The sequence below is a fragment of the Pecten maximus genome, chromosome 5 (genome assembly GCF_902652985.1).
Source record: "Pecten maximus chromosome 5, xPecMax1.1, whole genome shotgun sequence".
In the NCBI taxonomy this organism is placed as follows: Eukaryota; Metazoa; Mollusca; class Bivalvia; order Pectinida; family Pectinidae; genus Pecten; species Pecten maximus.
Genome location: NC_047019.1, coordinates 9,255,036 through 9,272,819, shown reverse-complemented (window position 1 = coordinate 9,272,819; position 17,784 = coordinate 9,255,036). Strand labels below are relative to the sequence as shown.

Below are 17,784 nucleotides of genomic sequence, written 5' to 3'. Positions count from 1 at the left end.
TGCCATTTATGCTTACTACATGGCTTATCGAAATAGTTCCTGGTCCACTTTTCATAATTTCTTTGTTACTCTCTGACTAAAAGCATTGGCAAACCCCTCTATACCAGCAAAAGCTGGACGTTATAGCAAAGTTCGACGGGTTTTTTTTTGTGTTTTTTTTTAACGTCCTATGAATAGCCAGGGTCATTTAAGGACGTGCAAGGTTTTGGAGGTGGAGAAAAGTCGGAGTACCCGGAGAAAAACCACCGGCCTACGGTCAGTACCTGGCAACTGGCCCACGTAGGTTTCGAACTCTCAACCCAGAGGTGGAGGGCTAGTGATAGTTTGACGTAAGGTGAATGTTTATTAATATAGTTCAGCACGCAACATACGCAATAATTTACTTGGTATGGCCTGAATTCAAATACACCCGACAGGGCCATTCGACTGCTGTTTGTGGTTAAGTAAGCTGCCGTTATGAAGGGTAAAACGCGTGAGACTAAATGGGATAGAGCAGATTAAAATTTCATTAAAGGATTAACAATTTATTCTATTATAGATTCAGAAATATTGATATATAAATTTGTAAAATCGTGTATATCCCTCCTGTAAATATCAATTTGGTCCGTGTTTCGCTTGAAAAGGATCACAAACACATTAGCCATTGTGGTTTGAAGAAAAATGTATGCCGAGTAAATCTGCGTGCATAATTTATTTATGGTTCTACAAATAAAGTCGGTTCAGGCTCGCGAGGTGTCAATAGTTTGGGTCAATTTGGGGAATGTTTTAATGGAGCGATAGTGTGACTTAATATAAAGCGCATGTGACCTGCTGTGTATTAGTAAGTAAACTCTAACATAGAAACGCTATGAGCTGTTGACAAACTATATAATTCAGCGTGGGGTTTCTTTTCAATTTAAGAAATAAAATCCTGAAATAAAATCCTCATTCATCACCAAAGGTCACCTGTCAAAAATACACCGTTATTTGCATGCGATTTTATAATTAGAAATATTTTAGGAAAACATATTTGCATAAGCGTGAAGCTGACCATGATTTTGTGTAGAACAGGAAGCAGACGTAGGCCGTCCGAGTTTAGAGGGGGTATATTAAATTGACATTTAGATAGGCTATATTTTACAAACACGGCACAGGACAACCAGTACACTTATCTGTACAGGGTTGACATTTAAGGACTTTAATGAGAATATTTATCAAACACTTGTGGAGTTTACACTTTGCATACAGACATGTATTGGTATATATGCTGTACATGTACACGGGTATACACAGCGTGAATATTATTGGCAGACATTCTTGCGTTTGACTGGCGATATCAGAAAGCTTGTCAACATGCAATCTATACAATGATTGCTTTCCATTACACGGTCCAGCCTATACCGGAGAAGGACAGCGCCAAAATGGAACGGAGTCATCAGAATATATCGTATGAAGTAGAATTCGGAGAAGTTGTGATATGATGTTTACTCTGAATCGCTTTGTAAAGCCCGTATAAAAGCCTTAGTTACATCTTCATAAAAATATGGATAACGTTCAAGCATTCTGCATAATGATGGGCATTCCTGTTAACATGAATTCACAAATGTTCGAACTGTTTCAGCCAAATAACGGAACACAATAAGCTTCAGGAAAGGTATATTTAATCTCGAGTATAAGGACGCTAGTTTGAAGCAGGTGTAAATACCAATGTTTGACGTTTAGATACCCACTCAAGATCTCAACTTCAGCTTATGTTCGAGAGAAGTGAAACTTTAGCTACATGGAAAGTTTTAAGCGCAATTTACGCGTAATCTAATGTGGAAGAAGATTTCATTCATTAACATCCAGGAAACACCATTTTATTCGCTGAAATTTGCTACGGATTGTGTATCAACATATGAGGAGTTTCAAAAAGGTTAAGAGTTGTGTTTTCAAGTGCTGTTTTGACAGGGAATGATTTTTATGTAAGGGTAATATTTTTTTGGAAGGAAATTTTGTTTACTGAATAGACAAAAGCAGTTGTGAAATAATCCTGATTATTACAAATGTATCAAATGTCGATTTAAATTACCCAACATTTCCCGGATGTCTTCGCATAAACTTGTATCGTTATATGTTATTGAAGGGACCGCAATGCAGCGTGGGACACATCAGAATTTATTCAGTGTTGTGGGAAAGGATTTCGCGAACATATTAAAACAATGAAAGTATTTCAAGACATTCCAAGTGAAGGCATGAACGTCAAACGACCAAAACGGACGAATAAAAAGCGAGAACTCCAGCTTCCATCCATTTTTCTCAATAATAGCTGGAGCTCTAACGAAGACTCGGAAGAACAGGATTTGTTTTGGCGCAGGAGTTTACATCCGTTGCAAAGTTCACTTCCGGTTCAATCGCCAAGTTCGAAATTGTCTCCAAGACAGTTTAGTGACAGGGCGCAATTTTGGAGAAACGTAAAACCTGGAAAGGCCCGTTTCCAGCCAAGTGTTCACAAATATGGAAATATCTCAGAAACAGGTATATATAATGGCAGTGTCGACAAATTTTACAAACTTGTCACGCGGGAAAACTCAATTATGCTTCCACCTTTACAAACGTCTGGGAGAGTAAAATCTAACATTTCTAATTATGTTGATTTAGCAGAAAAACATTATGTCATGAAAGATTTTCAGACGGAAGGGAAAATATCAAAATTTGCCCGTGACGAAGTTTATTTCCCAAGTATGAACAAAGATCTGTTTACATGCCACGAATGCAGGCGACGTTACGTCAGTGATAAGTATACAGAAGCATTCGCGACAAGAAATTCCAAAAAGCCAGAATGCGCTGCCACTGCGACATCGAAAGGTAAAAGACACAAAAAAGCGTTCGTCAGAAGTCGGGGAACGCGCGCGCAGTTCTGTGATGTGTTAGGGAAGCGCTTCTGTTCCGAATGTGGGGAGATTGAAAACAGAAAGATGAGGCAGGTAATTTTGGATACATATCAGACAGGTGAGGAAAACGGAGGGAGCACTGGTAAATCCGGTCACGTGACCACAAGAAGGCCAAGGAGGCAATCTAACGACCGGAAACATGTCGTCATTGACCCAGTACCTACCCTATTGACATATGACGGAAGTTGATCAATTTACGGACTTTTGGTCACCACACGTGACAGGAATTCAAAGTGAAATAACTTTTTAATTCATATTTCATTGAAAGTTATACGAAAAGACACAAACGCTTATTCAATTTATGTAAACTTGCAACAGTTGGTAAGATTTTTTCATTGATTCATATTTTGCACAATCAATGTCTTAAATTGTCGCTAGGATATATGCTTGTCATACACAATAGCCCTTCCAACAACGTTAACTATGTCGATGTGTAGGAAAATGTGAACAATTTCAAATTTAAAGCGGTGGCAGTACTCGAGCCATCTGTCTGCCCTGTTGAGTGTTGGCCGATTAACTATTGAAATGTAACATTTCCCCTATAGTGGTCAGGGATGGCATTTGTTCCTAATAAAAATCATTTTAATTGTACTTCAGCTTTCACACTTTGACTCACTCTTAAAGCGATTGTAAGTGCAGAAATCACTTTTGGAAAGTGTTATCAGGAGTAATAATAATAATAAAAAACATTCATATGACTAAGACGCTGTTACAACGCTGTGCATGGACTCGTCACTCGAACCCACGTGACCCGTGCAGCATTCTTTATCAACATGAACCGAGGTAAAAAGTAAGTGTTTTAAAAATAGTTCGCTATTTCTTAAAACCATTTTACTATTTATCAGAAAAAATCACGGTTTAAGACAGATCGAGCTTATACACTAAGAAATGTCTTGTGCGATATTCACGATAATGAGGTCAATCTATCATCAAATATATATTATGTCTTAATAGCAGAATTAACAATTCACAATTATAGAATTTCACGAATTTGCCAAGATCCTACAAGTCATGTGTACATTGCAAGATATTTATTGTATCCTACGTCACACGATACTGTGTCCTACTTCCAACGATACTGTATCCTACTTCCCACGATACTGTATCCTACTTCACACGATACTGTATCCTACTTCACACGATACTGTGTCCTACTTCCCACGATACTGTGCCCTACTTCACACGATGCTGTGTCCTACTTCACACGATACTGTATCCTACTTCCCACGATACTGTGTCCTACTTCACACTAAACTGTATCCTACTTCACACGATACTGTATCCTACTTCACACGATACTGTATCCTACTTCACACGATACTGTATCCTACTTCACACGATACTGTATCCTACTTCACACGATACTGTGTCCTACTTCACACGATACTGTATCTTACTACACGATACTGTATCCTACTTCACACGATACTGTATCCTACTAAACGATACTGTATCCTACTTCACACGATACTGTATCCTACTTCACACGATACTGTATCCTACTACACACGATACTGTATCCTACTACACGATACTGTATCCTACTTCACACGATACTGTGTCCTACTTCCCACGATACTGTATCCTACTTCACACGATACTGTATCCTACTTCACACGATACTGTATCCTACTACACGATACTGTATCCTACTTCACACGATACTGTATCCTACTTCACGATACTGTGTCCTACTTCACACGATACTGTGTCCTACTTCACACGATACTGTGTCCTACTTCACACAATACTGTATCCTACTACACGATACTGTATCCTACTACACGATACTGTATCCTACTTCACACGATACTGTATCCTACTTCACACGATACTATATCCTACTACACGATTCTGTGTCCTACTTCACACGATACTGTCCTACTTCACACGATACTGTATCCTACTACACGATACTGTGTCCTACTTCACACGATACTGTGTCCTACTACACGATACTGTGTCCTACTACACGATACTGTATCCTACTTCACACGATACTGTATCCTACTTCACACTATACTGTATCCTACTTCACACTATACTGTATCCTACTACAAGATACTGTATCCTACTCCACATGATACTGTATCCTACTTCACACGATACTGTATCCTACTTCACACGATACTGTATCCTACTTCACACGATACTGTATCCTACTTTATACGATACTGTATCCTACTACACGATACTGTGTCCTACTTCACACGATACTGTATCCTACTCCATACGATACTGTATCCTACTACACGATACTGTGTCCTACTTCACACTATACTGTATCTTACTTCACACGATACTGTATCTTACTTCACACGATACTGTATCCTACTTCACACCATACTGTATCCTACTTCACACGATACTGTCCTACTTCACACGATACTGTATCCTACTTCACACGATACTGTATCCTACTTCACACGATACTGTATCCTACTACACGATACTGTATCCTACTTCACACGATACTGTATCCTACTTCACACTATACTGTATCTTACTTCACACGATACTGTATCTTACTTAACACTATACTGTATCCTACTTCACACGATACTGTATCCTACTTCACATGATACTGTACCTTACTTCACACGATACTGTATCCTACTTCACACGATACTGTATCTTACTTCACATGATACTGTATCCTACTTCACATGATACTGTATCTTACTTCACATGATACTGTGTCCTACTACACGATACTGTGTCCTACTTCACACGATACTGTATCCTACTTCACACGATACTGTGTCCTACTACACGATACTGTGTCCTACTACCCACGATACTGTATCCTACTTCACACCATACTGTATCCTACTTCACACCATACTGTATCCTACTTCACACGATACTGTGTCCTACTTCACACGATACTGTATCCTACTTCACACGATACTGTATCCTACTTCACACTATACTGTATCCTACTTCACACTATACTGTATCCTACTACACGATACTGTATCCTACTCCACACGATACTGTATCCTACTTCACACGATACTGTATCCTACTTCACACGATACTGTATCCTACTTCACACGATACTGTATCCTACTTCACACGATACTGTATCCTACTTCACACGATACTGTATCTTACTTCACACGATACTGTATCCTACTTCACACGATACTGTATCTTACTTCACACGATACTGTATCCTACTACACGATACTGTGTCCTACTTCACACTATACTGTATCTTACTTCACACGATACTGTATCTTACTTCACACGATACTGTATCCTACTTCACACCATACTGTATCCTACTTCACACGATACTGTCCTACTTCACACGATACTGTATCCTACTTCACACGATACTGTATCCTACTACACGATACTGTATCCTACTTCACACGATACTGTATCCTACTTCACACTATACTGTATCTTACTTCACACGATACTGTATCTTACTTAACACTATACTGTATCCTACTTCACACGATACTGTATCCTACTTCACATGATACTGTACCTTACTTCACACGATACTGTATCCTACTTCACACGATACTGTATCTTACTTCACATGATACTGTATCCTACTTCACATGATACTGTATCTTACTTCACATGATACTGTGTCCTACTACACGATACTGTGTCCTACTTCACACGATACTGTATCCTACTTCACACGATACTGTGTCCTACTACACGATACTGTATCCTACTACCCACGATACTGTATCCTACTTCACACCATACTGTATCCTACTTCACACCATACTGTATCCTACTTCACACGATACTGTGTCCTACTTCACACGATACTGTATCCTACTTCACACGATACTGTATCCTACTTCACACTATACTGTATCCTACTTCACACTATACTGTATCCTACTACACGATACTGTATCCTACTCCACACGATACTGTATCTTACTTCACACGATACTGTATCCTACTTCACACGATACTGTATCCTACTTCACACGATACTGTATCCTACTTCACACGATACTGTATCCTACTTCACACGATACTGTATCTTACTTCACACGATACTGTATCTTACTTCACACGATACTGTATCCTACTTCACACGATACTGTATCTTACTTCACACGATACTGTATCCTACTTAACACTATACTGTATCCTACTTCACACGATATTGTGTCCTACTTCACACGATACTGTATCCTACTTCACACAATATTGTGTCCTACTTCACACGATACTGTATCCTACTTCACACGATACTGTGTCCTATTTCACACGATACTGTGTCCTATTTCACACGATACTGTATCCTACTCCACACGATACTGTATCCTACTTCACACGATACTGTGTCCTACTACACGATACTGTATCCTACTTCACACGATACTGTATCTTACTACACGATACTGTGTCCTACTTCACACGATACTGTATCCTACTCCACACGATACTGTATCCTACTTCACACGATACTGTATCCTACTACACGATACTGTGTCCTACTTCACACGATACTGTATCCTACTTCACACGATACTGTATCCTACTTCACACGATACTGTGTCCTACTACACGATACTGTATCCTACTTCACACGATACTGTATCCTACTACACGATACTGTGTCCTACTTCACACGATACTGTATCTTACTTCACACGATACTGTATCCTACTTCCCACGATCCACGATACTGTCCTACTTCACACGATACTGTATCTTACTTCACACGATACTGTATCTTACTTCACACTATACTGTATCTTACCTCACACGATACTGTGTCCTACTTCACACTATACTGTATCCTACTTCACACGATACTGTATCCTACTTCACACGATACTGTGTCCTACTACACACGATACTGTATCCTACTTCACACGATACTGTATCCTACTACACGATACCGTATCCTACTACACGATACTGTATCCTACTTCACACGATACTGTATCCTACTTCACACGATACTGTATCCTACTTCACACGATACTGTATCCTACTTCACACGATACTGTATCCTACTTCACACGATACTGTATTCTACTTCACACGATACTGTATCCTACTTCACACGATACTGTGTCCTACTACACGATACTGTATTCTACTTCACACGATACTGTATCCTACTTCACACGATACTGTATCCTACTCCACACGATACTGTATCCTACTTCACACGATACTGTGTCCTACTACACGATACTGTATCCTACTTCACACGATACTGTATCCTACTACACGATACTGTGTCCTACTTCACACGATACTGTATCCTACTCCACACGATACTGTATCCTACTTCACACGATACTGTGTCCTACTACACGATACTGTATCCTACTTCACACGATACTGTATCCTACTACACGATACTGTGTCCTACTTCACACGATACTGTATCCTACTCCACACGATACTGTATCCTACTTCACACGATACTGTATCCTACTACACGATACTGTGTCCTACTTCACACGATACTGTATCCTACTTCACACGATACTGTATCCTACTTCACACGATACTGTGTCCTACTACACGATACTGTATCCTACTTCACACGATACTGTATCCTACTACACGATACTGTGTCCTACTTCACACGATACTGTATCTTACTTCACACGATACTGTATCCTACTTCCCACGATACTGTCCTACTTCACACGATACTGTATCCTACTTCACACGATACTGTATCCTACTTCCCACGATACTGTATTTTACTTCACACGATACTGTATCCTACTTCACACGATACTGTATCCTACTTCACACGATACTGTATCCTACTACACGATACTGTATCCTACTTCCCACGATACTGTATCCTACTTCACACGATACTGTATCCTACTTCACACGATACTGTATCCTACTTCACACTATACTGTATCCTACTTCACACGATACTGTATCGTACTTCACACGATACTGTGTCCTACTTCACACGATACTGTATCCTACTTCACATGATACTGTGTCCTACTTCACACGATACTGTATCCTACTTCACACGATACTGTATCCTACTTCACACGATACTGTATCCTACTTCACACGATACTGTATCCTACTTCACACGATACTGTATCCTACTTCACACGATACTGTATCTTACTTCACACGATACTGTATCCTACTTCACACGATACTGTATCCTACTCCACACGATACTGTATCCTACTTCACACGATACTGTATCTTACTTCACACGATACTGTATCTTACTTCACACTATACTGTATCTTACTTCACACGATACTGTGTCCTACTTCACACTATACTGTATCCTACTTCACACGATACTGTATCCTACTTCACACGATACTGTGTCCTACTACACACGATACTGTATCCTACTTCACACGATACTGTATCCTACTACACGATACCGTATCCTACTACACGATACTGTATCCTACTTCACACGATACTGTATCCTACTTCACACGATACTGTATCCTACTTCACACGATACTGTATCCTACTTCACACGATACTGTATCCTACTTCACACGATACTGTATCCTACTTCACACGATACTGTGTCCTACTACACGATACTGTATCCTACTTCACACGATACTGTATCCTCCTACACGATACTGTGTCCTACTTCACACGATACTGTATCTTACTTCACACGATACTGTATCCTACTTCCCACGATACTGTCCTACTTCACACGATACTGTATCCTACTTCACACGATACTGTATCCTACTTCACACGATACTGTATTTTACTTCACACGATACTGTATCCTACTTCACACGATACTGTATCCTACTTCACACGATACTGTATCCTACTACACGATACTGTATCCTACTTCACACGATACTGTATCCTACTTCACACGATACTGTATCCTACTTCACACGATACTGTATCCTACTTCACACTATACTGTATCCTACTTCACACGATATTGTGTCCTACTTCACACGATACTGTGTCCTACTTCACACTATACTGTATCCTACTTCACATGATACTGTGTCCTACTTCACACGATACTGTATCCTACTTCACACGATACTGTATCCTACATCACACTATACTGTATCCTACTTCACACGATACTGTATCCTACTTCACACGATACTGTATCCTACTTCACACGATACTGTATCTTACTTCACACGATACTGTATCCTACTTCACACGATACTGTATCCTACTTCACACGATACTGTATCTTACTTCACACGATACTGTATCTTACTTCACACTATACTGTATCTTACTTCACACGATACTGTGTCCTACTTCACACTATACTGTATCCTACTTCACACGATACTGTATCCTACTTCACACGATACTGTGTCCTACTACACACGATACTGTATCCTACTTCACACGATACTGTATCCTACTACACGATACCGTATCCTACTACACGATACTGTATCCTACTTCACACGATACTGTATCCTACTTCACACGATACTGTATCCTACTTCACACGATACTGTATCCTACTTCACACGATACTGTATCCTACTTCACACGATACTGTATCCTACTTCACACGATACTGTGTCCTATTTCACACGATACTGTGTCCTATTTCACACGATACTGTATCCTACTCCACACGATACTGTATCCTACTTCACACGATACTGTGTCCTACTACACGATACTGTATCCTACTTCACACGATACTGTATCCTACTACACGATACTGTGTCCTACTTCACACGATACTGTATCCTACTCCACACGATACTGTATCCTACTTCACACGATACTGTATCCTACTACACGATACTGTGTCCTACTTCACACGATACTGTATCCTACTTCACACGATACTGTATCCTACTTCACACGATACTGTGTCCTACTACACGATACTGTATCCTACTTCACACGATACTGTATCCTCCTACACGATACTGTGTCCTACTTCACACGATACTGTATCTTACTTCACACGATACTGTATCCTACTTCACACGATACTGTATCCTACTTCCCACGATACTGTTCTACTTCACACGATCCTGTATCCTACTTCACACGATACTGTATCCTACTTCCCACGATACTGTATCTTACTTCACACGATACTGTATCCTACTTCACACGATACTGTATCCTACTTCACACGATACTGTATCCTACTACACGATACTGTATCCTACTTCACACGATACTGTATCCTACTTCACACGATACTGTATCCTACTTCACACGATACTGTATCCTACTTCACACTATACTGTATCCTACTTCACACGATACTGTATCGTACTTCACACGATACTGTGTCCTACTTCACACTATACTGTATCCTACTTCACATGATACTGTGTCCTACATGTACTTCACACGATACTGTATCCTACTTCACACGATACTGTATCCTACATCACACTATACTGTATCCTACTCCACACGATACTGTATCCTACTTCACATGATACTGTATCCTACTTCACACGATACTGTATCTTACTTCACACGATACTGTGTCCTACTTCACATGATACTGTATCCTACTCCACACGATACTGTATCCTACTTCACACGATACTGTATCTTACTTCACACGATACTGTATCTTACTTCACACTATACTGTATCTTACTTCACACGATACTGTGTCCTACTTCACACTATACTGTATCCTACTTCACACGATACTGTATCCTACTTCACACGATACTGTGTCCTACTACACGATACTTTATCCTACTTCACACGATACTGTATCCTACTACACGATACTGTGTCCTACTTCACACGATACTGTATCTTACTTCACACGATACTGTATCCTACTTCACACGATACTGTATCCTACTTCCCACGATACTGTATCCTACTACACGATACTGTATCCTACATCACACGATACTGTCCCTACTTCACACGATACTGTATCCTACTTCACACGATACTGTATCCTACTTCATACGATACTGTATCCTACTACACGATACTGTGTCCTACTTCACACGATACTGTATCCTACTCCACACGATACTGTATCCTACTACACGATACTGTGTCCTACTTCACACTATACTGTATCCTACTTCCCACGATACTGTATCCTACTTCACACGATACTGTATCCTACTTCACACGATACTGTATCCTACTTCACACGATACTGTATCCTACTTCACACGATACTGTCCTACTTCACACGATACTGTATCCTACTTCATACGATACTGTATCCTACTTCACACGATACTGTATCCTACTTCCCACGATACTGTATCTTACTTCACACGATACTGTATCCTACTTCACACGATACTGTATCTTACTTCACACGATACTGTATCCTACTTCACACGATTTTGTATCCTACTTAACACGATACTGTATCCTACTTCACACGATACTGTATCCTACTTCACACGATACTGTATCCTACTTCACACGATACTGTATCCTACTTCACACGATACTGTATCCTACTTCACACGATACTGTATCTTACTTCACACGATACTGTCCTACTTCACACGATACTGTGTCCTACTTCACACGATACTGTATCCTACTTCACACGATACTGTATCCAACTTCACACTATACTGTATCCTACTTCACACGATACTGTATCCTACTTCACACGATACTGTGTCCTACTTCACACGATACTGTGTCCTACTACACGATGCTGTGTCCTACTTCACACGATACTGTATCCTACTTCACACGATACTGTATCCTACTTCACACGATACTGTATCCTACTTCACACGATACTGTATCCTACTTCAGACGACACTGTGTCCTACTTCACACGATACTGTATCCTACTTCACACGTTACTCTATCCTACTTCACACGATACTGTATCCTACTTCACACGATACTGTATCCTACTTCACACGATACTGTGTCCTACTTCACGATACTGTATCCTACTTCACACGATACTGTATCCTACTTCACACGATACTGTGTCCTACTTCACACGATACTGTATCCTACTTCACACGATACTGTGTCCTACTACACGATACTGTGTCCTACTACACACGATACTGTATCCTACTTCACACGATACTGTATCCTACTTCAAACGATACTGTATCCTACTTCACATGATACTGTATCCTACTTCACACGATACTGTATCCTACTTCACACGAAACTGTATCCTACTTCACACGATACTGTATCCTACTTCCCACGATACTGTATCCTACTTCCCACGATACTGTATCCTACTTCACACGATACTGTATCCTACTTCACAAGATTCAGTATCCTACTTCACAATACTGTATCTTACTTCACACGATACTGTATCCTACTCCACACGATACTGTATCCTACTCCACACGATACTGTATCTTACTTCACACGATACTGTATCCTACGTCACACGATACTGTATCCTACTTCACACGATACTGTATCCTACTTCACACGATACTGTATCCTACTTCACACGATACTGTATCCTACTTCACACGATACTGTGTCCTACTACACGATACTGTATCCTACTACACGATACTGTGTCCTACTTCACAATACTGTATCCTACTAAACGATACTGTGTCCTACTTCCCACTATACTGTATCCTACTTCACATGATTCTGTGACATCACAATTTCAATTTCTCCATTGTTACTTTTTGTTCCATTTCTAGATAGTAACATTCCTGTTTCCCCTACACAGGTGGATATATGTCCCAGTTGATTTAATAGCACATGTATACTGTTACAAATGACTTTTTATACAAAATTACAGGTATGCTAACAAAACTTTAATAAATTTGAAAGAGGAATTTTCTTTATATTGACCGAAATGTTCCTTAAATTCTATTAAAGTCCCATTAACTAAACCTAGAGTAGTGATGAGGAATATATTTTAAACTGATATGATTTCAAGTGCCTCTGTCATTTTGTTTCCTCAGATAGTCTAAAATTGAACATAAATGTACATTGTACATATAATTTGAAGAATTTTTCTAAGAAATAGCACTAACATACTTCAACTGTTGAAATCCCCAAACAGCGGTCAAACAGCTATATGTGTTCTGATCAGTCTCAAAATTGATCATACACAACTAGGTACCATGAGGGCCACATTGACCAAGTGGTTAAGGTGCCCGACACTTTATCACTAGCCCTCCATCTTTGGGTCACGATTTGAAACCCACGTGGGGCAGTTACCTGCTACTGACCGGCGGTTTTTCTCCGGGTACTCCGACTTTCCTTCACCTCCAAAACCTGGCACGTCCTTAAATGACCCTGGCTGTTAATAGGACGTTAAATAAAACAAACCAAACCAAAGGTATGATAAAAATCTGAAAAAAGGTCATTTGCATGCATCTTAAGAAATAGAAACAATGATATTGACTGAATGATGGATGACGAATGTGGACGAAGAGCTCATCATTTGATGATGGCAGTAAAACGGTTAAGTCAGTAAGTCCTTTTCAGAATAAAAAGAACATAAATTAATCAGAAATGAAATAAATCAGAGATATTGAACTTTTAATTATTATTTTAATGGTTTATCAAGGATATGCCAAAAACTAATCAAAAAGAAGAGTTCTAGGCACAAGCTAGCTCGCAAACATTCATACCTTAGGAAATAACACACAGTCAAATTTATATCACAAATTCATCAGATTCTAGAATATATTTGCTCATCTTTCAGATAAACCAAATAAGATCACAAATTCATCAGATTCTAGAATATATACATGTATATATATATATATATATATTTATGCTCATCTTTCACAGAAACCATATATAAGATCCCCCCCCGCCCCAAAAAAAAAAAAAAAAATTAATGAAAATTAATGAATTTATATTATTTGTATATCTGTCACAAAAACCCGACTAGAGATTTCACTTCTGCTATGTTTGGTTCGGCTATTTCCATAGCTTTGTCACGTCCTTTTTCAAGGATGCTACTGAGATGCTGTCTATCACTCAGCAACCGTTCCATTTGGAGTCGTATAGGAGTCAATTCCTCGACGATTAGATCTGCTACCTTCAGCTTATATTGGCCCGACATGACATTACAGTTTTCCTCACAAACCTGGGATGGTGATTTGTCAGTTATGGCACATTCTAAGCCAATCAGATTGGCCAGACCTGGTCTATTGTCTACATCATAAGTTATTTTTGGTTCACTGTCTATTACAGCTTTCTTCACTTTTTGTCGGATTTCATCTGGAGAGTCTCGGAGATCTATTCTGCTCTTAGGATTTGCCTCCGACTTGCTCATTTTCTTATCTGGATGGCGTAAACTCTTTATCCGGGGAGCTTCAGCTGTATTTGCGAAATAAAACGAAACCAAGATAAGTGAGGGCTAACACAGTTGTACCCCTTACCCTATCTTTTGAATACTGAGCAGATTTAATGTATCAACCAGCAGATCTGGGTATTGCTTAAGCAATACATATCAGGGATGTCCTCTAACACCCCCCACTAAAAATAACTGTGACCTTGACCTTGACCCAAAACCCTGAAACTCGAACTTGTCCAACTTATCAATGTGTGAAGTTTTGATCAAAATTTCTCAAGGAATGAAACCGCTAGAGCGCTGACAAACTTTAAATTTAGTGTTATGTATGTACATGCATACATACAAGACGGACGGAGAAGAAACATTTAGCAGGGCTCAAAGTGGCGTCTATTTTAGTGGCCATGGCGCCTTAAATTCACCATTGGCGACCAGTTATTGACCTACAAGGAGCCTGCAGGTCCACTAAAAAATTTTGTAAATTTACAATTTGGTTAATCTTTCAAAGGTTGCAGTCAATGCTAAAATGACATACACAATCGAAAAAGTTACAGAGAGATGTTAGACTGTATAAAAGAATCAAAGATTTTTTTTTTTTAAAGTTGAGGCAACTTGTCCGGGCAACTAATTTTTCCAGTGGGTGCCTTGGTTTCTCTGGTAGGTGACAAATAAAAATCTTCCCTAAGAAACAATTAACCATCACCAAACATAATAAAGATAAGATGTATACAATACAATGCTTTTTCCTTTTACCATGGTTGTAGATTTAAACTAATTTGACTACTGACAAAATCTGCTGGTCCCAGGCCATAAGACCCAAGTTTTTGCTCACCCTGATTTCCTTACTATATGTGACAAGCCATCATGAATATAAAAAGTTTAATACTTACTCAGTAATACTTCAGGTAGGGGAAAGTAATGTCCGAATCTATTGTTAAAGATTTTTGCAAGGGCACGAGCAAGTTCTATATGGCAGGTCTGGTCCTCCCCTACTGGAACCCGAGTCCCTCTGTAAAAATCAATATTGTGATAAAGTGAGTCCCAGAGACATATCATCTTCTGATGAGGATATACCATCAGATTTTTTTTTCTGGTAAACTTATTGATTTTTAAAAATTATGAAATTGAAATATATTTTACTTAATCAATTAACGGCCCACAAAGCCCCAACATTACATGTACAGAATAATGTATATTTTACTTGTACAGAAGTATATCTTACTTCTACAGAGGTATATCTCACTTGTACAGAATATATATCTCACTTGTACAGAATATATCTCTCACTTGTACAGAATATATATCTCACTTGTACAGAATTATCTCACTTGTACAGAATTATCTCACTTGTACAGAATTATCTTACTTGTACAGAAGTATATCTTACTTTTACAGAAGTATTTTTTTCATTTGTACAGATTTGAGGAGTATCTTACTTGTACATAAGTATATTTTACTTGTACAGAAGTATATCTCACTTGTACAGAAGTATATTGCGCTTGTACATAAGTATATCTTACTTGTACAGATGTATATCTTACTTGCACAGATTTAAAGTATATCTTACTTGTACAGAAGTATATCAGCAGCTTGTAGCACTGGATATGTATAAAGTCCCAACATTGCATCCTTCATTCCAGCTGACTTTTCCTGTAATTGTGTTATTAAAATAGAAATGTACATCCAACTATTTTCTCCTCAACTAAATGTAAGAATTTCCCCCAACTTAACATTAGTTTATATCTTCATCATTTCTACCATTTTTATTCAGAACTAAAATATAAACATTATTGTCACAGTGTGTGAAACATTTAATATTTAAACAGCTCTTTCAAATTCCCTACATGTGCAATAAAACATATCTATGTTTTTATTACACTATACAATACCACAATATGCAATATATGTGGGTGATATATTTAGTTTTGATTTAAAGAAATGCTGGTCTCAAATATAGGAAGTTTGTGCAAAGCATGAACATCAACATTTCACTCAATTTTAAAGTGATATACACATTTGTTATATGTCAAAAAGGGAAATGGTGAAGGCAGAGTAATACAAGGGTAGTGTTGTAGTTAGTGACTTGCCTTCCAAGTTGGTAGGTGATCCAGGCGACTCAGGGTACAATTACACCCCAGGATCCAGGCTAGTTCTGTGTGGTAGGGTACCTTTAAAGGGACATCACGGTAATCCAATTTTTATTTTGTATTTTTTCATATTATAGGGTATATCTTTAAAAAAAATATCCTTATGAACAATAACCATTCGATTTTGATGATATATGTATATAAAAAACATCAATTATTAATTATAAAAAGGTTATCACAATTCGTTGATCAATAGTCTGAATATGCAAATTTTGTGACCTATACGATAACACGCATGCGCACAACACACTAAAACACCTGAAAACAAAAATGGCTTCCAATGTGAATCAACTGCGGTTGAAAACGATAACAGCTTCCGCAATGAAGAGAATAATTGGAAAATGGGTCAAACACAATCCTAGAATTAAACTGGGGAAGCAGTACAATGCAGTTCAAACATGAAAACAGCAGTACGTAATACGGACGCTGCTCGTATTCTGCTTGATTGCTGAATAGTAGGTCATGACAATCTCGGTAATAT

General features: G+C 38.7%; 2 protein-coding genes across 2 annotated transcripts; one reads left to right on the top strand and one right to left on the bottom strand.

Annotated features, from left to right (window-relative positions):
- The first annotated feature begins 878 nt into the window (after nt 1–878).
- Nucleotides 879–3,503, top strand: LOC117327065. The gene has a single exon (XM_033883893.1). It carries the CDS (start codon nt 2,181–2,183, stop codon nt 3,099–3,101), a length of 921 nt encoding a protein of 306 aa, XP_033739784.1. The 5' UTR covers nt 879–2,180; the 3' UTR covers nt 3,102–3,503.
- An 11,162-nt stretch (nt 3,504–14,665) lies between these two features.
- LOC117327064 (tryptophan--tRNA ligase, mitochondrial-like) lies at nt 14,666–16,919 on the bottom strand. The gene is made up of 3 exons (XM_033883892.1): nt 16,724–16,919; nt 16,047–16,165; nt 14,666–15,182 (listed from the first exon to the last, which is right to left on the bottom strand). Exons 1-3 carry the CDS (start codon nt 16,837–16,839, stop codon nt 14,734–14,736), a joined length of 684 nt encoding a protein of 227 aa, XP_033739783.1. The 5' UTR covers nt 16,840–16,919; the 3' UTR covers nt 14,666–14,733.
- Nucleotides 16,920–17,784: the final 865 nt, after the last annotated feature.

Coding starts and splice junctions, on each gene's coding strand:
- LOC117327065 (XM_033883893.1), top strand. CDS start 2,181: ATGAAAGTATTTCAAGACATTCCAAGTGAAGGCATGAACGTCAAACGA.
- LOC117327064 (XM_033883892.1), bottom strand. CDS start 16,839: ATGTACATTTCTATTTTAATAACACAATTACAGGAAAAGTCAGCTGGA. Junction 16,166..16,723: donor GCTGATATACTTCTGTACAA/GTAAGATATACT, acceptor TGATTTTTACAG/AGGGACTCGGGTTCCAGTAG. Junction 15,183..16,046: donor CCTACCTGAAGTATTACTGA/GTAAGTATTAAA, acceptor TCGCAAATACAG/CTGAAGCTCCCCGGATAAAG.